Below are 25,961 nucleotides of genomic sequence, written 5' to 3' on the forward strand. Positions count from 1 at the left end.
CCTCCTTCACAGGTGCGATTGGTGGGGACAAGGGGGAGGGCCTTCTCGGTGGTGGCCCCCCAACTCTGGAACTCACTTCCCAGGGACATCAGGCATGCCCCAACTCTGGCAGTCTTTAGGAGGAGCCAGAAAACATGGTTGTTCCAGTGTGCCTTCCCAGAAGAAGGAAAACTCTCAGCAATATACCCTCAAAATGCACTTTACCAATGAGTTAGGACTGACTGCGTTCCCTCACTTCTCTCTGAAAATGTTTACGTCACGTCAGCATTATTTTAATTTCAATCTATTACATTTGGCCCGGCCATTGGTTTTTAAATGCTTGTATGTCACTGTTGATTGTTTATTGCTTATTTTTGTTTATGTGATTTATATGAATTGTATTGTATTGTATTGTTTTATTTGATGTTTTGTTTATTGATGTGTTGTGGGCTTGGCCTCATGTAAGCCGCACCGAGTCCCTTGGGGAGATGGTAGCGGGGTACAAATAAATATTATTATTATTATTATTATTATTATTATCATTATTATTGGGTTGTTGTAGGTTTTACGGGCTATATGGCCATGTTCTAGAGGCATTTTCTCCTGACGTTTCGCCTGCATCTATGGCAAGCATCCTCAGAGGTAGTGAGGTCACTACCTCTGACCTCACTACCTCTGAGGATGCTTGCCATAGATGCAGGCGAAACGTCAGGAGAAAATGCCTCTAGAACATGGCCATATAGCCCGTAAAACCTACAACAACCCAGTGATTCCGGCCATGAAGGCCGTCGACAATACATTCTTCTTCTTCTTCTTCTTATTATTATTATTATTACTATTTGCCTGACATTTTTGTTGTTGTTTACTTTATTTTGATTCCCCCCCCTTTTCCAAGTTCCAAGGTGAATAACAGCAAGCATGGGATGCAAATTCCTTTTTTCAAAAGCAGTCAAATTTTTGGTGTCACACAGTCTGTCTGTCTGTCTATCACTAAAGTGAAAATGTGTTTGCATGCATATCTGTGGGCAATTTCTAAGGCACTTCAGAGAGGGCAGATCAAGACCAAACTTGACACACAAACCCGATATGAGCAGTAGAACATGCTGAAGGGGCTGGGGGATTGGCCTTAGGTTTTGGGAGTTCAAACAGCTCCAGAGAGAGAGCCCTGTGACCCCACAGATGATGGACGATGGGAACAGTAGTCCACCCAGATAGAAAGACCCAAGTGTCCTCCCTGACTGCCAAAGGGTCGTCGTCATCATATAATAATAATAATGCAAAGACTCTGTAACAAGCCAGTCAAGGTGGTCCCAGTGGTGATGGGCACACCGGGTGCAGTGCCTCAAGACCTTGGCCTGCACTTAAACGCAATCAGTGCTGACAAAATTACTATTTGTGATCTGCAAAAGGCCACCCTAATGTGATCTGCATACATTATTCGCCAATACATTACATAGTCCTAGACATTTGGGAAATGTCCGGCGTGTGATCCAATACAACAGCCAGCAGAGGGACCTTGTTTGCTGTGGACTCATCTTGCTGTGTTTCAAACAACAACAACAACAACAACAAAGTAACAATAATAAGAGGGATCCTTGAGAAGATTGAAGGAAAAGTTGACAAGGAGAAGACCTAGTGATGGCTCATAGCTGACAGCTGGCACAACCAAGCGTGGCATGGGCAGTTCCTTGACAACATTGAAGGAAACGTTGACAAGGAGAGGACCTGGTGATGGCTCACGAATGGAACCCTGAAGAAGGAGCCAGAAGGAGGCCTGGTTCTTGCAGCCCAGGAGCAAGCCAGCAGAACCAGTGCCATTAAGGCCAGGATCGAAAAATCAGCGGATGACCCAAAATGCAGACTGTGCAAGGAAGCGGATGAAACCATGGACATCTCCTCAGCGGCTGCAAGAAAATCACACAGACAGACTACAAACAGAGGCACAACTCTGTGGCCCAGATGATTCACTGGAACTTATGTCACAAGGGCCACCTCCCAGCAGTCAAGAATTGGTGATACCATAAACCAGCAAAGGTCGTGGGAAATGGACATGCAAAAATACGGTGGGATTTTTGCATCCAGACTGAGAAAGTTTTGGAACATGACCCGCCAGACATCACAATTGTGGAAAAGAAAAAAGTCTGGATTAGTGATGTCGCCATTCTGAGGGACGGTCACATTGAGGAAAATGTGATTTCGTGTAATATTGTGTATTATGTTTTTTATGGTTTTAATTGTATACTGTGCACTGTATATTTTGTTGTAAACCACGTTGAGTCGCCAATTAGGCTGAGAAACGGCGGTATACAAGGACAGTAAATAAATAAATAAATAAATAAATAAACAACAGGAAAAACTCAGCCACTATCAAGACCTCAAAATTGAACTTCAAAGGCTCTGATGGCATAAACCAGTACAGGGGGTCCCAGTGGTGATGGGCGCACTGGGTGCCGTGCCAAAAAATCTCAGCTGGCATTTAGAAACAATCAACATTGACAAAATCATGATCTGTCAACTGCAAAAGGCCACCTGACTTGGATCTGCGCGCATCATTTGAAAATACATCACACAGTCCTAGACGCTTGGGAAGGGTTTGACTTGTGATTTTGGAATACGAAATCCAGCATAGAGATCTCGTTTGCTGTGACATACTGTGCTTTTGTGTCATAATAATAATAATAATAATAATAATAATAATAATAATAATAATACATCACACAGTCCTAGACGCTTGGGAAGGGTTCGACTTGTGATTATGGGATACGAAATCCAGCATAGAGATCTCCTTGGCTGTGACATACTGTGCTTTTGTGTCAGTAAAATAATAATAATAATAATAATAATAATAATAATAATAATAATAATAAATCACACAGTCCTAGATGCTTGGGAAGGGGTCGACTTGTGATTTTGTGATACGAAATCCAGCATAGAGATCTCCTTGGCTGTGACATACTGCGGTTTTGTGTCAATAATAATAATAATAATAATAATACATCTTATTTATATTCCGCTTTATCTCCCCGGGAGGGACTCACACGTATTTTTCAAGGGGCTAGTTCTAAAATCCAAAGCCAAAGCAATGCTGTTTATAATCAGGGTGCGGTGTGGTTTCTGGACTGTAAGGCCAATGTGTTCTAGAGGCATTTTTCTCCTCAAGACGTTTCTCCTGCATCTGTGGCTAAGGGCATCTTCATGGTAGCCAAGCAAGTGGAGTGGATATATTCCTGTGGAATGTTCAGGGTCTTTATATCTCGTTTGACTACCCTCAGATCCTCTAAAGATGCAGGCGAAACGCCAGGAGCAAATGCCGCTGGAACACATTGGTCGTACAGCCCGGAAACCACCAACACCCCGGTGATGCCACTCCAGTGATTCTGACAACACACTGTTTATAATGCTTATATTTACAAAACACGGAGCCCTCAGGTAAGGTGGAAATGACACTCCCCCAAAGCGGATTGTGCTTTTCCTACATGAAGGCAGAATGGGGTTGGACTGGATGGCCCTTCTGTTGGAATGGGCTAACTTGGGTCCTCCAGGTGTTCGGGACTCCAAGTCCCACAATTCCTAACAGCCGGTTATACTCTAATATGTTTATGGTTGCTTTTGTTTTGTACTATGGTTTGTGTTGCTTTGGTTGCCGATTATGACTATGTATATTGTATTTTTGTTATAAGCTGCCCCGAGTCCCTTTTGGGAGAGGGGGCTGGATACAAATAAATAAATAAATAAATATAACAACAACAACAACAATAATAATTTTGTTGTATTAATTGGTTTGATTTGGTTTGTGTCTTTTCATTCATGGTACTTTTTTGTGTGTGGAATCCGCCCTGTCGGGGAGACAGCACTTTCTATCTATCTTACCCATAGATTTTATTGATTTTTATCCATTGCATTTGGCCTAGCTCGCTTTGTCTAATTTTATTACCTTTTTATAATTTGCTTTTTTATTACATTTGCATTGTTTTTATTGCATTACTGTGTTGTTATTTTTAAGCATTTTATTTTAACAAAAAAATAAAATGCTTAATAATAATAATAATTTGAAATAAATCTATATAAATAATAAAATATATTTATATAAATATAAATATTTGAAATAAATCTATATAAATAAAAATATAATGTTCGTTTATGGGATTAACATAGCTCAAAAACCACTGGATGAATCGACACCAAATTTGGACTCAATACATGTATTAGGCCAACAAGTTACCATCACTCATAAAAACACTGAAAAACACCACAGAAGAAACTTTAAAAGCCCAAAAGTAAAAAAAAAACATAGAATCCTAGAGTTGGAAGAGACCTTATGGGCCATCCAGTCCAACCCCATTCAGCCAAGAAGCAGGAAAATCACATTCAAAGCAAACTAGTCTCTTAGGTGTTCTGCCAGGCTCAAAGAAAGAATGATAAGGGATTCAAGGCTAAAACGAAACCCATTTCTGGCCGCTTGGGACATAGCATAATTAGGAGATAAAAGTTGCAAGTACAGGATTTGTAGTCAGATGAAGCATCATTTGGAATCAAGTCAAGACAGCAGTGGAACTCTCTGCCCTGGAGTGTGGCGGAGGCTCCTTCTTTCATAGAATCAAAGAGTTGGAAGAGACCTCATGGGTCATCCAGTCCAACCCCATTTGGCCAAGAAACAGGAATATTGCATTCAAAATACATTACAATGCATGCGCAGAACCACATATATACGCAAACACACATATATACACATATACTCAAATATACACACACAGATATACACACACAAAACACATATACACAGACTGGGCCACAGCAACGCTTGGCAGGGGATGGCTAGTCTATATAAATAAAAATGTAATGTTGGTTTGTGGGATTAACAGAACTCAAAAACCACTGGACGAATTGACACCAAATTTGGACACAAGACACCTAACAACCCAAGGTATGTCCTTCATTCATTAAAACACTGAAAAACACAGCAGAAGGGACTTAAAAAAACCCAAAAGCTACATGACGGAAAGCTAAATGGCAATACAGAAAAAAGGGAAGAAAGAGGGAGGGATGGGGAGAAAAAGAAAGAAAGAAAAGGAAGAGGGAGGGAAGGAAAGAAGGAAAGGGAGAAGGAAGGAAAGAGGTAGAGAAGGAAGGAGAGAAAGCGGGAGGGGGAAAAAGAGGAAAGGAAGGAGAGGTGGAAAGAAGAAAAGGGAAGGAAAGAAAGAGGGAGCAAAGGAAGGAGGAAAAGAAGGAGAGAAAGAGGAAGGGAAAGAAAGAAGTAGAGAAGAAAGGAGAGAAGGGAAGAAAAAAGGGAAAGAAGGAAGGAAAGAGGGAGCAAAGAAAGAAAAGGGAGAAGGAAGCATGGAAGCAAAGAGAAAAGGGAGGAAAGAGGTAGAGAAGGAAGAAAGGAGAGAAAGAGGGAGGGAAAGAAAAAGGGGGAAGGAAGGAAAGTTAGAGAAGGAAGGAAGGAGAGAAGGAGGTAAAGAAGGAAGAAAGGAGATAAAGAGGGAGAGAAAGAAAAAGGGGAGAAGGAAGGAAAGAGAGAAAGAGGGAGAGAAAGAAAAAGGGGGAAAGAAGGAAAGTTAGAGAAGGAGGGAAGGAGAGAAGGATGGAGGTAAAGAAGGAAGAAAAGAAAGAAAGAGGGAGAGAAAGAAAAAGGGGAGAAGGAAGGAAAGAGAGAAGGAAGGAAGGAAAGAAAAAAGGGAAAGAAGGAAGAAAAGAGAGAAAGAGGGAGAGAAAGAAAAAGGGGGAAGGAAGGAAAGTTAGAGAAGGAAGGAAGGAGAGAAGGAAGGAGGTAAAGAAGGAAGAAAAGAGAGAAAGAAGGAGAGAAAGAAAAAGGGGAGAAGGAAGGAAAGAGAGAAGGAAGGAAGGAAGGAAAGAAAGAAAAAAGGGAAAGAAGGAAGAAAAGAGAGAAAGAGGGAGAGAAAGAAAAAGGGGGAAGGAAGGAAAGTTAGAGAAGGAAGGAAGAAGAGAAGGAAAGAAAAAAGGGAAAGAAGGAAGAAAGGAGAGAAAGGGGGAGAGAAAGAAAAAGGGAAAGGAAGGAAAGAGATGGAGAAGGAAGGAAGAAGAGAAGGAAAGAAAAAAGGGAAAGAAGGAAGGAAGGGGGGAAGATGTAGAGAAAAGAGGGCAGGTTGGCCACAGCAATGCGTGGCAGGGGACGGCTAGTAAATACTAAATAAGCTGGCCTGTCATTCAGGCCCTCAGCTAACGGCTCTCTGTTGGGAGGGATCGAATGGTGCAGATGAGAAATCAGGAACAAATCTGTGCTGATGGTGTACCAAAGGAACGGGCAAACTTGGGCCCACCCTCCTAGGACCTTTGGACTACAACTCCCAGCATTCCTCACAGCCTCAGGCCCTTTCCTTTTCCCCCTCAGCCGCTTAAGCGGCTGAGGGGGAAAAGGAAGGGGCCTGAGTCTGTGAGGAATGCTGGGAGTTGTAGTCCAAAGGTCGTGAGGGAGAGAGGGAAGGCCCAAGTAGGCCCAGTCCTGGCTGAGATGTGACAAAGGCCTTTGTTGTGGTGCCCCTCCCTCCCTCCCTTTCCCTCAACCTTTGGGGCCGGCCTTGCCTTGGGCAGCTCCCGGAGCTGGTTGGCGTCGAGGAGGAGCTCCTCGAGGGAGCGGCTGTAGCGGAAGACGTCGTCGGGCACGGCCTGGAGCGAGCAGTGCCGCCGGTCCAGCGCCTCCACCTGCCGGTTGCACCGCCACAAGGGCGGCATGCACCGCAGCATCCTCACCCAGCCTGCCTCCTCCTCCTCAGCCGAGGAAGAAGCAGGCCTCACCTCTCCGCCCGCAAGGCACGCCGGGACAGCGCCGCCCCGTCCCACCGCAGGAAGACTACCGTTCCCGGCAGGCACCGCGCCGGAAGTACACAACAAGCGCGCTACTTCCTCTCCGGCGCCCCCTGGAGGATGCACTCACTCTTCTGACAGGAAGGAAGGTCCGGATTGAGCTTTTTCCCTCCCGGCTTCCGTAGATTTGGGCCTAATGCAGGCCTAAGCCAACTTGGGCCTTCCTCCCTCTCTCCTACAATTCTTCACAACCGGTAATAATAATAATAATAATAATAATAATAATGATAATAATAATAATAACAATAGTAATAATAATAATGATAACAACAACAACAATAATAATAATATATCTTCTATATAAATAAAAATGGAATGATGTTATAATGTTTTCAGTTATTGTTATTATGTCAAACTATTTATTTATTTAAAAGTTTTATATTCCGGCCTTCTCACCTCTCTTGAGAGACTCAGACCATAATATCACATACAGTCAATAAAACATCATAATACATATTACAGTAAAACATTAAAACAGCCATTACATTCAATAACTATAATGGTCAGTCGTCACACTAAAATCGTTACTCATCATCCTCCATCCATATCTCAGGGTGTTGGCTCACTCGTCGAATGCCTGTCTCCATAACCACGTCTTCACCTGTTTCCTAAATGTCAGGATAGACGGGGTGGTTCTGATCTCCAGAGGAAGAGAGTTCCAGAGTTGAGGGGCCACCACTGAGAAGGCCTTGTCCCTCGTCCCCACCAGGCGCGCTTACGAGGCCGGTGGGACCAAGAGCAGGGCCTCTCCAGACGATCTTAACAATCTTGATGGTTCGTAGGGGAGAATACGTTCGGAGAGGTAAACTGGGCCGGAGTCGTTTAGGGCTTTATAGGTTAACACCAGCACTTTGAATTGTGCTCGGAAGCTAATGGGCAGCCAGTGGAGTTCGAGTAACAGGGGAGTGGTGTGCTCCCTGTACCCCACACCCGCTAGTAGTCTGGCTGCCGAGCGTTGGACGAGCTGCAGCTTCCAGGCAGTCTTCAGAGGCAGCCCCACGTAGAGAGCGTTGCAGTAGTCTAAAAGGGATGTAACCAAAGCGTGTACTACCATGGCCAGGTCAACCCTCCCAAGGTACGGGCGCAGCTGGCGCACAAGTTTTAATTGTGCAAAAACTCCCCTGACCACCACCGAGACCTGGGGTTCCAGGTTCAGCAATGAGTCCAGGAGAACTCCCAGACTGCGAACCTGCGCCTTTAGGGGGAGTGGAACCCCGTCCAGCACAGGCTGTCACCCTATGCCCTGTTCGGCCTTGCAACTGACCAGGAGTACCTCTGTCTTGTCTGGATTTAGTTTCAATCTGTTGTCCCTCATCCAGTCTGTCACAGCGGCCAAGCACCGGTTCATGACCTGGACAGCCTCCTTAGTAGCAGGTGGGAAGGAGTGACAGAGTTGGACATCATCTGCGTACAGATGACATCGCACCCCGAAACTCCGGATGATCTCTCCCAACGGCTTCATGTAGATGTTAAACAACATAGGGGACAGTACTGAACCCTGCGGGACTCCACAGTACAACGGCCGAGGAGTCGAGCAAGAGTCCCCTAGTGACACCTTCTGGGACCAACCCTCAAGGAAGGACCGGAGCCACTGCAAAGCAGTACCCCCAAGACCCATTCCCGCGAGGCGTCCCAGGAGGATACTGTGGTCGACGGTATCAAAGGCCAAAGAGAGGTCCAGCAGAACCAACAGGGACACACTCCCCCTGCCCAGTTCCTGGCGAAGATCATCCACTAAGGCGACCAAGGCTGTCTCAGTACCATGTCCTAGCCTAAAGCCAGACTGCGCCGGATCTAGATAGTCCGTGTCTACCAGGAACTAAAGCCATAACATTGTAATTATTATTATTTTAATATTATGTATTGTGTTATAATATTTGCATTATTATTATTGTCAACCTAAACCCATAATATTGTAATTATTATTTTAATATTATGTATTGTATTATAATATTCGCATTATTATTACTATTTTCAATCTAAAGCCATAATATTGTAATTATTATTATTTTAATATTATGTATTGCAGATCCAAGGCAGTGCAAACAGAAGCAACCATCTGCCCTCCAGGTCTTTCCACAAGGGACCGAACTCCCTTCCACGCAGCCCTGAATCCCAGAATATCAAGGCAGGGAATCCCGCAATATCTGCTTTGAACTGGGTTATCTGAGTCCACACTGCCATATATTCCAGTTCAAAGCAGGTAAGGTGGGATTTTATTTAAATGTAGAAGGGCCCTCAGGCATCACTCCCTTCCTGTTATGGGTCATCCAAAAGGATTATACACCTTGAAGGGAACACGATAGGAGATCTGCAATACTTTGGCACGTGAAACACAGCCTGTGTATGCCTTTTCTACCAGAAATCATGGAATCCTAGAATCCTAGAGTTGGAAGAGACCTCATGAGCCATCATCCAGTCCAACCCCATTCTTCCAAGAAGCAGGAATATTGCATTCAAATCACCCCTGACAGATGGCCATCCAGCCTCTGCTTAAAAGCTTCCAAAGAAGGAGCCTCCACCACACTCCCTCTGGGGCAGAAAGTTCCACTGCTAAACGGCTCTCACAGTCAGGAAGTTCTTCCTCATGTTCAGATGGAATCTCCTCTCTTGTAGTTTGAAACCATGGCTCCATTGCGTCCTAGTCTCCAGGGAAGCAGAAAACAAGCTTGCTCCCTCCTCCTCCCTGTGGCTTCCTCTCACATATTTATACATGGCTATCATATCTCCTCTCATCCTTCTCTTCTTCAGGCTAAACATGCCCAGCTCCTTAAGCCGCTCCTCATAGGGCTTGTTCTCCAGACCCTTGATCATTTTAGTCGCCCTCCTCTAGACGTCTTCCAGCTTGTCAATATCTCTTTTGAATTGTGGTGCCCAGAATTGGACACAATATTCCAGGTGTGGTCTAACCAAAGCGGAATAGAGTATGGGAAGCATGACTTCCGTAGATCTAGACACTATGCTCCTCTTGATGCAGGCCAACATCCCATTGGCTTTTTTGCCGCCACATCACATTGTTGGCTCATGTTCCCCTTCCTCTCCACAAGGACTTCAAGATCTTTTTCACACATACTGTTCTCGAGCCAGGCCTCATCGTCCCCCATTCTGTCTTTTTGCATTTTGTTTTTTCTGCCTAAGTGGAGTATCTTGCATTTGTCACTGTTGAACTTCATTTTGTTAGTTTTGCCCACCATCTCTCTAATCTGTCAAGACCCTTTTCAGTATTTTGCTCTGAAGTCGACGCCAGCACCCCCCCCCCCCACGCACACACACAAAACCCAGAGCACACTTGTCCTTCCTGCCTTTTTATCCGAAACTACAACGCACACAACAAAGGGGAGCCAGGGGGCCCACCCAGGAGCCCCCCAAACACATGGGGAAAGGGGAAGGGGGGGTAACAGAAGAAGAGTCCTTGGGGGCCGGCTTCACGCCGAGAGGTCGCTGTTGTCGAAGCGTTCCTGGTCGTAGACCTCGGCCACCACCTTCCTCCCGGCGAACCAGCGGCCGTTCAGGGCCTGGATGGCCTTGTGAGTCTCTGAGGCCATGGAGAACTCCACGAAGATCTTGACGATGATCTCGGCGTCCTCCTCCTCGCCCTGCTTCTCCTGGTAGATGATGACCCGGTTGACGGCCCCAAACTTGCCGCACTCCTCCGTCACCTCCCCTTCCAGGTCGTCGTCGATGTCCTTGGGGTCCACCATGTTGCGCAGCACCATCACCGTTGACTGTGGGGAAAAGAGCGCCGGGGTCACACACAGTTTTGGGCCCATTGAGGAGAGGAAGGGGGTACTCCTCGTTGTGAGCACCCCGCGCCACGGCCACTCACCTCCTGCTTCCGGAGGAGCTTCTGCATGACCATGTGTCGGGCGCTGCTCCCCGAGATGCTCATGTGCTCCTGCTCGCTCAGCATCTCCGGCCGCTCCGACTCCTGGAAGACCTCCTCCTCCTCTTTCTCCTTCTTGGCCTCCAGCAGGCCCAAGGCTGGGGGGCTGGCCAGGATGGGATTCACCACCCCCACCTGCGGGATGGTCACTGGGAGGGGCGGGCGGGCTGGAGTCACGCCTGCAAAAGAGAGAAGCACCCATGCCTTCAACCTGGCTTTGGGGAAATTCCTTGCCTCTTCTCCACAGCTCTGGCCACAAGCCCCCCTCAGAAGCAGCCATGGAGGCCTGGGCTAGTTTGGAAAGCAGGAGCCAACTCAATGTGGGGGGAGGAGAAAGGCAATGGCAGAGGGCGCTCACGTTATGCGTGTCAGAAATATTATAAATTAACTGGGTATTTTTAATTTTAAAATGTGAGCCAAGCACTGAAAGGGTTAAATGGATGCTACGACTCAGCAAAAGCTGCAGTTCAACATAAGCAGGTGTGTCTGTAGCTTAGTAGCCGTCACTCTGAGGTAAACCTCAGTGGGAGAAAGGTCTCAGTCTGTGAGAAGTCCTCACAGTGTGAGGAAGCCTCGGTATGAGAAGGCCTCTGTGTGAAGCTCCAGAGTGAAAGTTGAACGAGAGGCTGGGGGAGAACAGGTGGGCAAGTAAAGAATTCTAGAAGCAAGAAAGGGATGGGCAGCCTATTCCCTCTTTGCAACAAGGGGTGGTGCAAATGCACAAAGGGAAGGTGCCTCGGATCCTGGGGCAAAGGCATCATCACACAGTGCTTCTGCATGAGGATCCACTGAAGGCCCAGCTGGAGGCACAGACTGGGCTGGAAGGGGAGGGCTTAGGACACTCCCCCGCCACCACCCCACATTCCCAGCAGCCTTTGCTCGTGGGCTCACCTGTGATGACTCCTGGCGCCTGGGCGGCCATTACAGCCTGTGGCAAAGCCCCCAGGGGCTGTGCCAAGGTCAGGGCCGGCGTCACCAGCCCCGGAGTGGTCAGTGTGCTCAGGACTGCGGCACCCGTCACGCCGGCCACCGCTTCCTGCGAGAGAAGAGCCGGAGCACGACGTCAGCTCCTCCGTGGCAGCCTCCAACTCCCCTCCACCCAGGAGAGACCGCCCACCTGCTGGGGACTCTTCCTCCTGGAGTCCCTTTGCTAAGGCATGTCTCCCTGGAGCAAAGGGCCTGCCCCTGACCCCTCCCCTCCTCCCTCTGCCCCTCACCTGAGCGGTGATCTTGGCTGTGGCAGCTGCAGCGGCCACTGCTGCGGCTGGGGGGAGGCCCCCGGGGGTGGCGGGGGTCAGGAGCGGCATGGGGGGCGTCACGGCTTTGCCCACCCGCAGGTACTGGCCGCCCAGGTCAAAGAGGTTCATGGAGGAGACGGCGTCCTGGGAGGACTGGGCCTTCTCGTACTCTGTGGAAAGAGAGGCCGCTGAAGGGGGACCGCCGCCCCCTCAAAACGTTTCCCATCAGCCCCCCATTTCCCTGGGTGGGGTGCCATCAAAAGGAGAAGGCAACACAGAGCGACAAAACAGCCGGCAGCCCTCCCCCCCCCAAGCCCCCCCCCCCCAGAGGACCTAGCAAGGCCTCCATCCTTCCCCGCCGAGGACCGTCCCGTCCCCCCCGCTTCACCCCACCAGGCCAGCCTCACCGATGAAGCCGTAGCCCTTGTGCTTCCCTGTCGTGGGGTCCCTGGCCAGCGTGCAGGACTTGATCTTCCCAAAGGCCTCGAAGACACTCTTGATGTCGTCGTCCGAGAGGTCCTGGTGGACGGAGGCAACGTAGATGCGGTTGAAGGCCCGGGCCTCCTCCGCCAGCTGGTCGATGATGGGCTGCGCCTGCCCAATGTTGCTCGGCCGCCCCACCTGCAGGGAAGGGACAGCACCTCTGTCAGCAAGGCTGCCGTGACCTCTCCTGGGGTCAAGAGGCCACTTTGCTCAAAGGATATGGCCAGAAGGCACCTCAGGGCTAGGACCAGGCGGGGGGGGGGGGTTGAATGCTGGCAAGGAGAGGAGGAATGGGACTGCCTGGCAGGAGGCTGGGCTGGATGCCCAGGGGGAGGGGGGGCTGCTGTTCTGCAATTCTGCCAGAAGACAGGGATCCATGGGATTCTACTAGGCCTGGGTAACAACGGAAAAAATTGTTTCTAAAATCAATTCGTTTTTTGGGGTTTTTTGAGTTTCGATATTTAAAAGAATTCCGAAATTTTTCTTTTAAAAAGTTCGATATTTACGAAATTTCGTAAATGTAAAAAAAAATATTACGAAACATTAACGAAACAAATACGAATCGATTCGTTAATGGCGGACGCGACCGCGCAATACGCTAAAAAACCCTCCAAATGGGAGAGGGGGAACTTTTGAAGCTTCCCTCTCCCTCTGTTGTTGACTGTTGGTGTGATATTATAAGTTTTTTTTCACTAATTAAACAAAAAACAACTATAAAACTTGCCCCAGACATGCAGAAATAATAACGAAACGACCTCAAACCGATAACGAAACGAATACATGACGAATCCGAAGCATTTACTAAACGAATTTAAAAATTCGTTTCGTTTTTAAGTTGCTCCAGAATGGTTCGTTATCGCTTCGTTATTTTAAAAAAAAATAACGAATTTTTAACGAATTACGAATTAACGAAACGAAACCGCCCAGCCCTAGATTCTACTGTTGTGACTCAGTTAGATTCACAGAGTGTCTCTGATGAGGATGATGGGACTCAGGTTCACAGTCTGGTTCAAAAACTCCCTGTTTTAGACAGTGAAGAAGTGCAGTTTCCCACAGCAAGGAATGAGAGTGTTGATACTGAAACTAGCCAGGTGCAGGTGCAGATTGACTCAGAGAAGGAGGATGGTTCTCAGCCTGATAATGAGCAAGTAGGGAAACAGGCTGACACTAACGAACAGACTGACCTTGATGAAATGGGAACCTTAGATTGAGCTGACCGTTTGGAATTCAGAGTTTGAAGGAGTGTGAGAATAGCTAACAAGAGGGAGTCCAGAGGCCAAAGAAACGCCTTCATGTTTTGCAAAGGATATTAAGCAGTGGGTTTGAGATCAACCTTTGGTCAAAGCAACTAAGAAGCTTGCCTTTCCTTGTCTGGATTGTCTCCTTGTGTTCATGGTTCCAGGACTTTGTCATGTTCTCTTGGGTTTGGCTTTGCTCGTGCCTTTTTGGATTAAGCTTCAAGTGCCATGTTCTATTGATCTTTTGGAACATCAACCTTTGCCTTCAAGAACTTTTTACATTTTAGTTTTAATAAACGATAAAGACTTCTGGCTGTGTGCAGTTTGGTGTTTTCAGCAAGGTGAATCTACTCTGAGGTGCAACATCTACTTCGCAATAAAGGCAATGGGCAGCAACGAAAAGCCCCAAGGGCAGTGGAGATGCGAGCCTGATGGAAACTCAGGTGAGCCCTTCTACTCTGCCCTAGAATCCAGATTATCAAAGCAGATAATCCGCATTCTCTGCTTTAAACTGGATCATACAGCAGTGTAGAAGGCACCTCGGGAAGAGGAGGAGTGTGGTGAGCTTCAAAGACCCACCCAACACTGGGACTACACATCCCCAGCAAGCAGGACACAACGTGAGAGGTGGGCAATCCTGAGCCCCCCCAGCACTCCCCAAGTTACCGCCTTGACCCAACAAACACACCTTAATGTTCCGGCCGCCCAGCATGACCGAGTTCATCTGCTCCAGAGCCAACTGCGCCGCCTCCGGCACCTCGTACTCCACAAAGGCAAAGCCCTGCAGCGGAAAGAAGGGCACGTGACACAACAGTCACCGTGGGGGGGGGGGGGGGGGGCAAAGAGAAACGCCTTCCCTGACCAACCACTATCGACGGACTCGGGCGGCGCCCACCTTGTGCTTCATGGTGACGGAGTCCCAGGACATGTCGATGCTCTTGATGGGGCCAAAGGGGGCAAAGGCCTGCCGGATGGTGTCCTCCCCCAGCTCGTAGTAGATGGACCCCACGTAGACCCGGCACATGATGGCCAGGGCCCGCTGCCTCTGGGCCGCCATCTGTAGCGGAGACACCGGCCGCCTGGTCAGACGGGGGAGGCCGCAGGGAGCCAACGCAGACCCCCCTCATCTCCATCCCCCGAGCAGCCCAAGCAGCAAGAGGAAGCTCTCCCGAGGAGGGCCAAGCCCCCCTCTGCCCTCCCCCTTGATGGCTGCAAGTGAGGGAAGGAAGGGGGTCCCCGGACTGGAGCCCCCACCCTCATCCCAAGCCCCTCCCAGGATGCCCACTGCCTCCCTCCTGACCAAGATGGCGTCCACCACGGCCACCCACCGTGTCACCTGCGTCCAGTAGCTGGGTCTGGCCCTGCCCTCCCTGCCCCTCAGTGTCAGCCTTGGAACCTGCCCCACCGTGTCAGCTGGACTCCCAAGCCAGGCCCTTGGAGGGGGGAGGGGAGAGTCCTGGGCAGACCCCACACCCAGGGCCATCGGGAGGGGGGCGAGGCAAAGAGCGCTCTTGGCTAACTTCCCAAGACCCACAAGGAACCCAGGGCTGCCCTCCTGGCCAGAGGGGAGGCTGAAAAAGACGGTTATGGTTAGAGACCCCCTCCCCACTTGGCCGAAGGTAGGAGGGCCGCATCAGACCAGGCTCGGGCTGCGGTCAGAGTGGGCCTTCTTTCCTTCCTTCCGGGGCGGGGCTGCTCCCTCGCTCTCACTAAGGAACTGGGGCCTGTGGGGGATGGATCGGAGGCCTCGACACACTCCCCAGCATTCAGGAGCCAGCAGAGCCAAGGGTCAGGGAGAGCCCCGGCACCCACTTCCACGAGGGACGCGTGCGGGGCAAGGAGTGGAACCCCCCCCCCACCCCCCAGGAGAAAACAGTAAGGCAGGGGTCCTCAAACTTTGCAAACAGAGGTCCAGGTCACAGTCCCTCAAACTGTTGGAAGGCCGGATTATAATTTTTTGAAAAATGAATTCATTCCCATGCACACTGCACATAAACTATTTGAAGTGCAAAAAACACTTAAAAACAATACAATAATTAAGATGAAGAACAATTTTCACAAATTAGTATTTCAATGGGATGTGTGAGCCTGCTTTTGGCTGATGAGATATGATCATTGTTGTTGTTGTTGTGTGCTTTCAAGCCATTTCAGACTTAGGTTGACCCTCAGCGAGGGCCAGGTAACTGGCCTTGGTATCCGGCCCCTGGGCCTTAGAATCATAGAATCCAAGAGTTGGAAGAGACCTCCTGGTCCATCATCCAGTCCAACCCCATTCTGCCAAGAAGCAGGAATATTGCATTCAAAGCACCCCTGACAGATGGCCATCCAGCCTCTGCTTAATAATAATGATAATAATAATAATAATAATAATAATAATAATAGAGTTGGAAGAGACGTCATGGGCCATCATCCAGTCCAACCCCATTCTGCCAAGAAGCAGGAATATTGCATTCAAAGCACCCCTGACAGATGGCCATCCAGCCTCTGCTTAATAATAATGATAATAATAATAATAATAATAATAATAATAATAATAATAGAGTTGGAAGAGACGTCATGGGCCATCATCCAGTCCAACCCCATTCTGCCAAGAAGCAGGAATATTGCATTCAAAGCACCCCTGACAGATGGCCATCCAGCCTCTGCTTAATAATAATAATAATAATAATAATAATAATAGAGTTGGAAGAGACCTCCTGGGCCATCATCCTCCAGGCCAACCCCATTCTGCCAAGAAGCAGGAATATTGCATTCAAATCACCCCTGACAGATGGCCATCCAGGCTCTGTTTGAGGACCCCTGCTGTAAGGGATGTAAGAGGGGCTGTGGCCTCCGCCAGGACTGCCTTGAGGCGGGCAGCTGGCCACAGGGCGTTCACATCCAAGGAAGGCCTTCCCTTGACCCCAAAACTAGCTATGCCAAGCCCCCCCCCCCAGCCTCAGTGGAAGAGTCGGTGCACATCCTTTCCCCCACCCCACTGACCGAAACCCCTCAACGGCTCCCTGAGTCTGACTCCCACCCGCCTGCCCGCCATGCAGCAGTAATAGCAGCAAGTGGGCCAGCCAGAGTGACCGCTTGTTTATGTGATGTTCCTCCTTGGCCCTGGCTCCAGTGAGAGGAGCGTGGGGGGCAGACCCCTCTAACTACCCCATCCCATATCCCGCTTGGGCAAGGCGTTCTTCAAGGAGGGGCCCCCTGCTCACCTAGTGTGCCTGCCTGCCTTGCGGTGTCCCCATCTGCCAGGCCTCTGGTGCCCCCCACTAGCGCTCTGGAGAGTTACCTTGGCCGTGGCTTTGAGGTCAGGGCCTCCGTGTCCCTAGAGAGGCGGCTCTCCCAGCTGCTTCGCTCTAACGCTCGCCCTCTGAGTGTGTGTGTGTGTGTCACTCTTTCTCTCTCTGCCCAGCCCCAGAGCGCTCCCCTTGGGCCTGGTGGTGTGGTGGGCAGGTGGCATCTCCAGAGCAGCTGGGGCTGTGGCACTTGGGGAGAGGGAGGGAGGGGGCTGGAGGGGGGAGGGAGCAGCCGGGTGGGGAGGGGGAGGAGGGAGGGCACCGCCACGCCCTCCCCGCCATCCGTTCACGCTAGGCCCTGACTACTACGACCCCGTGCCCCAGAAGAAGTGAATGTGTCTATTGACCGATTGTAAAGGTGAGAGAGGATCTCCAAAGCCCATTGTCACTGCTGCCATCTGAAAGACAGTAAAGACAGAGTTCAGTCTGTGGGAGCTGAGCAAACGAGGGCGCTTCGTCAAAACTCAAGTGGAAGAGGCCTCTCCTTTCTTCCTTTCTCTCCTTCCTCACTGCACAGCCCCAAGGAGCAAGAGGGCGCGTCCGGGGGGCGATGGGGGACCGGGACCGTGCTTCTGCCTCCCCTGGGTGGGACCCCCAACCCCCCCTCCCATTATACACACACCCCAGGACTCCACAGCCACAGCTAAGGCATAAGGCACCTGGCTCCAGCCCCCTCCCCTCCCCTCCATCAAGCCGTCCCCTTTTCTGCCCTGTGTACAGATCTTGGGGCCAGGGTTTGTGGTTCCTGGGGGGCTCCTCCTGCTTTCTCCCTCCCGCTGCCCCAGCAATGCACCCCGCACCCCCAGGACCTCCGCTTGAGCCAGACCAGCGGCAAAGCCCCGGCACGGCGCTGGCTCCCCAACCCCTGCCCTCTTCTCTCTCTCTCTCTAATTCTCTCTTTCCAAGCGGCTAAGCCCCCCCCCCCCACACCCCCGGGCAGCAATGCAAGCGGGCCTGTGGGCCGGGGGCCGAGCAGGGCGGGCCGAAGGAGACGCACTTCGATTTCGTCAGGGAAGCGGAGGCACCTGCTCCGGAGAGGCCGCGGGCGGGGGCTGTGCAGTGGGGCTCTACGCGCACCGAGGGGGCTCCTCCTTGGGGGCAGGGAGGGAGGGGCGCCCAGGCGGGGGCCTCACCTGGAGGTTGGTGAGCTGCTGCTGCTGGTGGGCAATGGTCTGCTTGACCAGGACGCTCTTGATGCTCTGCTCCATGGCGTACTTCTTGGCCTGAGGGGACAGAAGCGGGGAGAGAGGCAGAGAGGGGGGAAAGGGAAGCACAGCGTCACGGAGGGGCCGGCACACGGCGGGCAAAGACGGACAGAGAAGGGAAAGGCAAACTGCAAGGGGGGGGGGTTCTTCCCCTGCATTTGCCAAAGCTTTCCATTGATCTGCAGGAACACTGCCCACAATAGGGGTCTTCCTCTGCATTTGCCAAAATTGTCCACAGTGGGAACACTTCCCACAATATTTATTTATTTATTTATTGATGCACTTGTATACCGCTAATATCTCAGCCTAAAACGGTGACTCATTGCGGTTTACAACACTTAAAAACAACAATATTCAGTTTAAAAACATAAAACACATATACAATACACAGTATTGGGCCACCAATACAGACCAATGCATCTCTTAACTAAAAATCATAATCCAATTTCATCGTCTGTGATTACCAATAGGGGTCTTCCTCTGCATTTGCCAAAACCGTCCACAGTGGGAACACTTCCCACAACAGGGGTCTTTTCTTCAGATCACTACTGTAATCCTGTCTTGGCAATAGGTTTTTTGAGTGGGCGTGGGGAGATGTCAGAAGATACAGCCTAACAACACAGAAAAAGCAGCTGTGCTTTTAAAAGAATCTCAAGACCTGGCTCTGCCGTTGCACTTTTGGAGAGTAGTTACATATTCTTAACCTATTGCTCCCCTTAACCTCTTTGTCCTAGGAGTATACCCCCCCTCCCTTGTACAAAGGTCAGTCTATCACCCTGTTTCTCACTCACAAATAATTCTGCTCCTTTATCTCACCCTGAGTTTTTAAATCATTTTATGTACATGCAGCCCACTCACTGTCATTATGTTTGGTTTACTGTTTTGTTTTGTATTTTGTTTATTGTAGTTGTTGTGGCTCAGCTGGAGCCTCAGGCAGAAGATGATGGGATTCAGATTCATAATGCGTGACCGCATCTCCATCTGCGAACCCACGCGTTCATTACGCTCATCTGGAGAGGTCCTGCTCGTGATCCTGCCTGCGTTGCAAGCGCGCTTGGTGGGGACTCGAGACAGGGCTTTTTCTGTGGTGGCCCCCCGACTCTGGAACACTCTCCCCAAAGATCTTAGACAGGCCCCTACATTGGCTGTCTTCAGAAAGAACTTGAAGACCTGGCTGTTCCAATGTGCCTTCTCAGATTAGGAACCTCCAATACCAATGTCCTAGAAGCACTTTAGTAGAACTAAGTTTGCTGCACACCGCACACTACACTTACTTATAATCCTACATACCTCCTGCCACACCAGCACTTTTAATCTTGTACCCATTACTCTGGCCCAGCCCAGTTTTATAGTGTCTTGATGTATTGTTTATTGTTTGTTGTTTATTCTGCTTAACTGTTTTTAATTTGCTTTAGGTGTTGTGTTGTTGTATTGTGTTTTGAGGCCTTGGCCGATGTAAGCCACATCGAGTCCTTCGGGAGATGCTAGCGGGGTACAAATAAAGTAATAATAATAATGATGATGATGATGATGATGTTCCTGTTGTTTCTGAAGAAAATGAGGAGTTTCAGTTTCCCATGGCAATGTTTCAGAGGATGTTTCTCATGTTAGTGAACCTAGCCAGGTGCAGTTGGAGGAGGACGGTTCCCACTCTGACAACTCTCAGGCGGCTAACTGAGCTATCCAACCTTGAGAGCTCTAAAGATCTAGATAGGAGGGATCACTTACAATTCAAAGTTCACCGCAGTGCGAGGCTTGCTAACAGGAGAGAGGTTAGGGGTTAACGGAATGCGTTCATGCTGGGAAAGTATATTAAACGGGGTGTTTGAAGACAAATCTTTGTCAGTGCAACTTCTGCGTATAACCTGATAACTTCTCTGGATTGCTTTGGCTTTTGGGCAATGTTCTTGGATTCTTGGGACTCTGTCATGCTGCTATGGAATCTTGTTTCTACGATGCCTTTTGGATTATGCTTCATGTCGTTTGCTATTGAACTTTTAGAACGTTACCTTTGCCTTTTAAGACTGTTCTTTTCTTCAATAAACTACAAAACCTTCAGCCTTGGTGTGGTTTGGTGTTTTGAGCAAGGTGACTCTACTCTGAGCTGTGACAGTAGTCATATGTTCTGTATTTTTCTGCGATGTTTTTATTTTATTGTAACTTGTATCTTATTTATTGTAATTTGTTGTATGGGCTTGGCCTCATGTAAGCCGCCCCGGGGGGAGATGGTGGCAGGGGTATAAATACAAATTATTATTGTTATTGTTATTATTATTATTACTGTGCCAGCAAAGGCGACACCAACAGGGAGTACCTGGTGCCCAAGAGCAGCCGCAATGGACTTGGCGACATTGTCATCAGGAGCTCAAGCTGATCTCTGGTCTGGTATACAATCCCTGCCCCCCCTCCCCCCCACAAGTATCCCTGGTCTAAGACCCCAAAGGGTTGGGAGGGGGGCACTGGGCTTCCACACCTCTCCCCTTCTTAAAAAGAGTGGTGTGGGGGAGTCTGGACCCAGTGATGTCACAGACCTCGAGTAAACAGGCTTCACACTGTCAAGGGATGAGAGTCCCTTTCCCCCTGCATCCCCCACAAACAGAACCCCCACCTGTGGGTTGAGGAAGACTGAACTCACCTTCTGGAGCGCCTCTTGCTGCTCCGGGGTGAGGGGAGGGAGGCCCAGCTTGGCCGCCGTGCTCTGTCCATTTTCCACCTTAACCGTCTCTGTGCTCTGAAGGGAGAGAAAGGCAGCTTATGTTCAGGTTATTATTTGAAGGATCACATCTCCCTATTTGAGCCTTGTTCATTTATGTTGGTTTATAATTTATTTTTTAAATAAAACTGTTTATTTTGGTTATGGTACACAACTGAAAAGCAAATCATGGCAGATATAATCAGGTAACAATATTTTTGATGTGTACATGCCTATATACCTTAGTCAATCAACCAGTTAATTTTGACATTGAGTACAAATTATTATCAGTTACTTAACTTAATACATATAGACTTGCAATTTCTTTATAATTTATTGAGTAGTTCTTGATTTGCTTATATATTACTGTCGGCACTGAATGTTTGCCATTTTGTATTTTCTTGTGAGCCGCCCTGAGTCCCTTTGGGGAGATAGGGTGGGCTATAAATAAAGTTTTGTTTCCTTTCAGGGACCTACGATCGCATGGGGAGGGTCTTTTCCCCCCTGCCCCACTCTGTCCCTCTCAAAGGCATTTAATGAGAATGGGGGAGGCAGGGCCTTTTCGGTGGCTGCTCCTCCCATGTTCTGCAGCTCCCTCCCCAAATAAAGAGATCAGGAAGCTAAAGACGTTGCTTTGCCAGCAGGCATTTGGGGAGGGTGGGGGTGGGCACGTTGCTGAGGAAAATAGTGGCTGGGATGTGCGGGGATGGTGAGCTTTGAGCATAATCTTAAAACCATAATCTATGTTTTTAAACTTTGAATATGTTTTAATGGTTTTTAACTGGGAATTTTTAAAAATACTGTTTATATTTTTATAAATCCTGCTTAATGTTTATTGATTGTTTTATTGATTTATTATGGAGATTTCTATGCCACCTTTCTCCAGGACGGATCCAAGGCGGCACACATGTAAAAAATAAACATACCAATAATGAAAAACCATTACATATTATTAGATATTCAAAGATAAAACCAGTCTAAAATTCCCATTCTTTTGTATCCAATAAGTGCCTGGCTTATATTTGCATATTTATATTTTAAATGGTATGCTGATGCTTTAATGTCAAGGTGCTTTGAGTCTCCTGCAAAACAGATAAAGTGGGGTATAAATAAATAACGGCGCTCCATGTAGTCATGCTGGCCACAGACCTTGGAGGTGTCTACAGACAACGCCAGCTCTTCAGCTTTGAAGAGGGATGGATTTCAGCAAACATTCAATGCCTCAATACAACAAATACAAACATGAACTGGAACACTCTCTCTCTCTCTCTCTCTCTCTCTGCCCCAGAGTGTTGAGCTTGCAGAAGAGAAGGCTGAGAGGAGACATGAGGAGGGCCAGGGATCAAGATGGGAGGGGAAAACCTAGGGAGACTAGGATGCAATGGAGCCATGGCTTCAAACTACAGGAAAGGAAGGAAATTCCACTTGAACCTGAGGAAGAACTTCCTGATTGGGAGAGAGCTGTTTGGCAGTGGAACTGCCTGCCTCAGAGTCCAGTGGAGGCTCCTTCTTTGGAGGCTTTGAAGCAGAGGCTGGATGGCCATCTGTTGGGGGTGCTTTGCATGCGACTTTCCTGCTTCTTGGCAGAATGAGGTCAGTCTGGATGGCCCACCAGGACTCTTCTAGTTTTAGGAGCCTGTAAAATTATAATTTTATCCCTTGCATTTTGCTCTGCCCACTGTGTTTAATTCTTTTACTATTTTATCTTATATCCTGTGTTTACCCTACTGTATTATTTTGTTATTATTTGCATTTTGACTGATGTTATTATCTGTTGTATATATTTTACTTCGCTGTATTGTAATTGTTGGGCTTGGCCTCATGTTAGCTGCCCCGAGTCCCCCTTCAGGACATGGTGGTGGGGTATAAATAAAATTATTATTATTATTAATGTTATTGTTATTGCTGTTATTATTATTATTTGAAACACAACAAGAGGAGTCCACAACAGACAAGATCACTCTGCTGGCTGTTGTATTGGCTCACACGTCGGACACTTATTATTTATTTACTATATTTATATACCGCCCCTCTCAGCCCGAAAGGTGACTTGGAGCGGTTTACAAATGGCAACAATTTGATGCCTCAACTGTCATAACAAGTAAAAAGTATAACATCAACATCAACATACAATATAAAAAAGTACAAGCCTTAAAACATTGTCGTGCACATCTCATGTCAAGTCATTGTTCAATTGTATCATCATTATTTGGGAAGGTCTGCTCAAAAAGGGGAGTTTTTACCTATCTTTGAAAAGTCAAGAGGGAGGGAGCTGATCTTATATCTTTAGGCAGGATGTTCCACAGTCGAGGGGCCACCGCTGAGAAGGCCCTGTCTCTAGTCTCCGCCAAGCATGCCTGTTCACCTAAAGAACAGACAAGCATCCCGAGCTCTGAGGATGATCACCTGGGAAGAAATCCCCCTGGAGCATTGCAGCACATCCAAATACCTGGGAGTCACTCTGGACTGTGCTCTGACCTACAAGAAGCACTGCCTGAACATCAAGCAAAAAGTGGGCACTAGAAACAATATCATACGAAAGCTGACTGGCACAACCTGGGGATCACAACCAGACACAGTGAAGAAATTTGCCCTTGCGTTGTGCTACTCTGCTGCTGAGTATGCATGCCCAGTGTGGAACACATCTCACCACGCTCAAACAGTAGATGTGGCTCTTAATGAGACGTGCCTCATTATCACAGGGTGTCTGCGCCCTACACCACTGGAGAAATTAGACTGCTACATTGCACCACCTGACATCCGCCGGGAAGTAGCAGCCAATAGTGAAAGGACCAAGGCAGAGACATCTCTAGCTCATCCCGTTTGGGTATCAGCCAGCACATCAATGATTTAAATCAAGGAATAGTTTTCTAAGATCTACAGAGACACTCGCTGGAACACCTCAGCAAGTGAGAGTCCAAAAGTGGCAGGCCCAAACGCAGAGCCTCAATCCATGGCTGATACCAGATGAGAGACTCCCCCCCCCCCCCCCCCGGGCAGACAGAGGACTGGGCGACTTGGAAGGCGCTGAACAGACTGCGCTCTGGCACCACAAGATGCAGAGCCAACCTCATGAAATGGGGCCACAAAGTGGAGTCCACGACATGCAAGTGCAGAGAGGAGCCAACCGCTGACCACCTGCTGCAATGCAACCTGAGCCCCGCCACATGATGCACCATGGAGGACCTTCTTGCGGCAACACCAGAAACACTCCAAGTGGCCAGAGACTGGTCAAAGGACATCTAATCAACTACCAAACTCACAAATTTTATATTTTCTCTGTTTGTTTGCTTTGTTCTGTTAGAAATGTAATATAATTTGACTGGTTGCCCTGACACGACAAATAAATAAATATTATTATTATTATTATTATTATATTGTTGTTATTATTACATTGCTATTAATTGCATATATATATATATATATATATATATATATATGTTTTGATGTGGGCGTCATGGGGTGCCACTTTGTTAGCTGTCCTGAGTCCCTCTGCAGAAGTTGAGAAAGGGCGGGATATAAAATTTATTTATTTATTTATTTGCTTTATTTCTATACCGCATTTTTCAGCCTGATAAGGCGACTCAATGCGGTTTACACAATGAAAATTATCACAATAACATCAGTATTATCACAACAATATCCTAAACAATTAAAAACACATCATATGGAACAACAAAATCAAACAATCATTAACAATTCATAACGCCTCAATATGAAATCAGAATCCGTTCTCGTAATCCTTGTGCCATTCCTGAGATCAGATTTTACCGTCCTCCTATATTCAGTTGCACTGTTTAGCCAAACGCTTGCTCATAGAGCCAGGTGTTAACCTTTTTCCGAAACGCCAGCAGCGAAGGGGCCTGTCTGATGTCTACAGGTAGGGCATTCCATAGCCGAGGGGCCACCACCGAGAAGGCCCTGTCCCTCGTCCCCGCCAGCCGTGCCTTTGACGCAGGCGGGACCGAGAGCAAGGCCTCCCTAAATTAAAAGCCCTAAATTAATTAATTAATCTGGCTTAATTGGGAAGAAGAGGGAGTTGCAAAGTGGAGTGGCATTTGCCTCCCAAAAGGAAGGAAGGAAGGGCTTCTCCTGGAAAAGGCTTCTGAACAACAAAGGTTTGTAACAGGCCTGGGCCTACTTGGGGGCCTCAATCCAGGTGTTTTGGACTCCAACTCCCACAATTCCTCACAGCCTAACAGCCTCAGGCCGTTTCCTTTTCCCCCTCAGCCGCATAAGGGTCCTGAGGCTGTTAGGCTGTGAGGAATTGTGGGAGTTGGAGTCCAAAACACCTGGATTGAGGGCCTCAGTCCCTTTCTTTTCTCCCACAGCGGCTAAGGCTGTTAGGCTGTGAGGAATTATGGGAATGGGAGTCCAAAACACCTGGCTGTAGGCCCCAAGTAGGCCCAAGCCTGCTGCAGGCCCACAAAGGGCGCTCAGGGAATCCCTGGGAAATGCGGCCTTCCTCCCTTCCTTCTCGGGACCCTGGAATCCCGATGCCGCCGCCGTCCCACCCGTCCCTTGGGCTCACCAGGGGGATCGCCGGGGTGGCCGCCACCACCGTCGTCGTCGTCGCCACCGCCGCCATCTTCGCCGCTGCCTCCCCCTCCTGCTCTCGGCCCGCGCCCGCAGGGTCTCGCGAGAGCTCAGCGCGGGAGCCACGCCCACATCCGCTTCCTCCCGCAGGACTCCGGGGCAAGGCGCATGCGTGCCTCTCAATCTGTCAGTCAGGCGTAAGGCCCGCCCCTCCGCGTTGCCATGGAGACGCCAATCCCCTCAGAGATCTTCCCTCAAGGTAAATATTCTAGATACTAAATACTCAATCTAAATACTCAATCTATAATATATAGAAATAATAAGATTTCAATTTGATACTGCTGGTATATTGTATTTTTTTGAGAGAGATAGAGGGAGGCCTATAAATAAAGTTTAGTGTGGTTTATTAGTAGTAGTAGTTAGGCCTAGTCAACCAGTACACTCCCAGTACATTATATACTATTAGTATGACATAATAGCTGTAGTATACACAATATATTGTATGACCTGACATAATATTATAGCCCTGGGCAATCTAAATAGTTCTAAAGGACTTACAAAACTAAAGTTCTGGTGGTGAAAATTTCAGAACTCT

General features: G+C 48.5%; 2 protein-coding genes across 10 annotated transcripts in view; both read right to left on the reverse strand.

Moving 5' to 3' along the window:
• SCRIB (scribble planar cell polarity protein) overlaps nt 1-6,780 on the reverse strand; it is an 86,517-nt gene extending 79,737 nt beyond the window's left edge. For 7 of the 8 annotated variants that reach the window (XM_067467192.1, XM_067467190.1, XM_067467194.1 and 4 more), the window contains exon 1: nt 6,523-6,779. In XM_067467192.1, the coding sequence (XP_067323293.1) occupies nt 6,523-6,684 (162 nt within the window). In that variant the 5' untranslated portion in view covers nt 6,685-6,779. Of the gene's footprint in view, nt 1-6,522 lie in introns of all 8 variants that reach the window. The other variant, XM_067467196.1, reaches the window with a different exon arrangement.
• Nucleotides 6,781-10,093: 3,313 nt separating this feature from the next.
• PUF60 (poly(U) binding splicing factor 60) lies at nt 10,094-25,477 on the reverse strand. 2 transcript variants are annotated; one of them, XM_060776047.2, is made up of 11 exons: nt 25,362-25,477; nt 20,774-20,869; nt 18,067-18,156; nt 17,281-17,331; nt 14,542-14,703; nt 14,335-14,427; nt 12,333-12,546; nt 11,905-12,095; nt 11,579-11,723; nt 10,631-10,866; nt 10,094-10,529 (listed from the first exon to the last, which is right to left on the reverse strand). In XM_060776047.2, the coding sequence occupies exons 1-11, from the start codon at nt 25,416-25,418 to the stop codon at nt 10,230-10,232; spliced, it is 1,635 nt and encodes a 544-aa protein (XP_060632030.2). In that variant the 5' UTR covers nt 25,419-25,477; the 3' UTR covers nt 10,094-10,229. The 2 variants fall into 2 exon arrangements, with proteins under 2 accessions (XP_060632030.2, XP_060632031.2); XM_060776048.2 differs by lacking the exon at nt 17,281-17,331.
• Between the last annotated feature and the right edge of the window lie 484 nt (nt 25,478-25,961).

This window comes from Anolis sagrei, chromosome 4 (assembly GCF_037176765.1).
Source record: "Anolis sagrei isolate rAnoSag1 chromosome 4, rAnoSag1.mat, whole genome shotgun sequence".
NCBI classification, from domain to species: domain Eukaryota; kingdom Metazoa; phylum Chordata; class Lepidosauria; order Squamata; family Dactyloidae; genus Anolis; species Anolis sagrei.

Coding starts and splice junctions, on each gene's coding strand:
- PUF60 (XM_060776047.2), bottom strand. CDS start 25,418: ATGGCGGCGGTGGCGACGACGACGACGGTGGTGGCGGCCACCCCGGCG. Junction 12,547..14,334: donor TGGGCGGCCGGAACATTAAG/GTGTGTTTGTTG, acceptor CCTTCCCTGCAG/GTGGGGCGGCCGAGCAACAT. Junction 10,530..10,630: donor AGCTCCTCCGGAAGCAGGAG/GTGAGTGGCCGT, acceptor TTTTCCCCACAG/TCAACGGTGATGGTGCTGCG.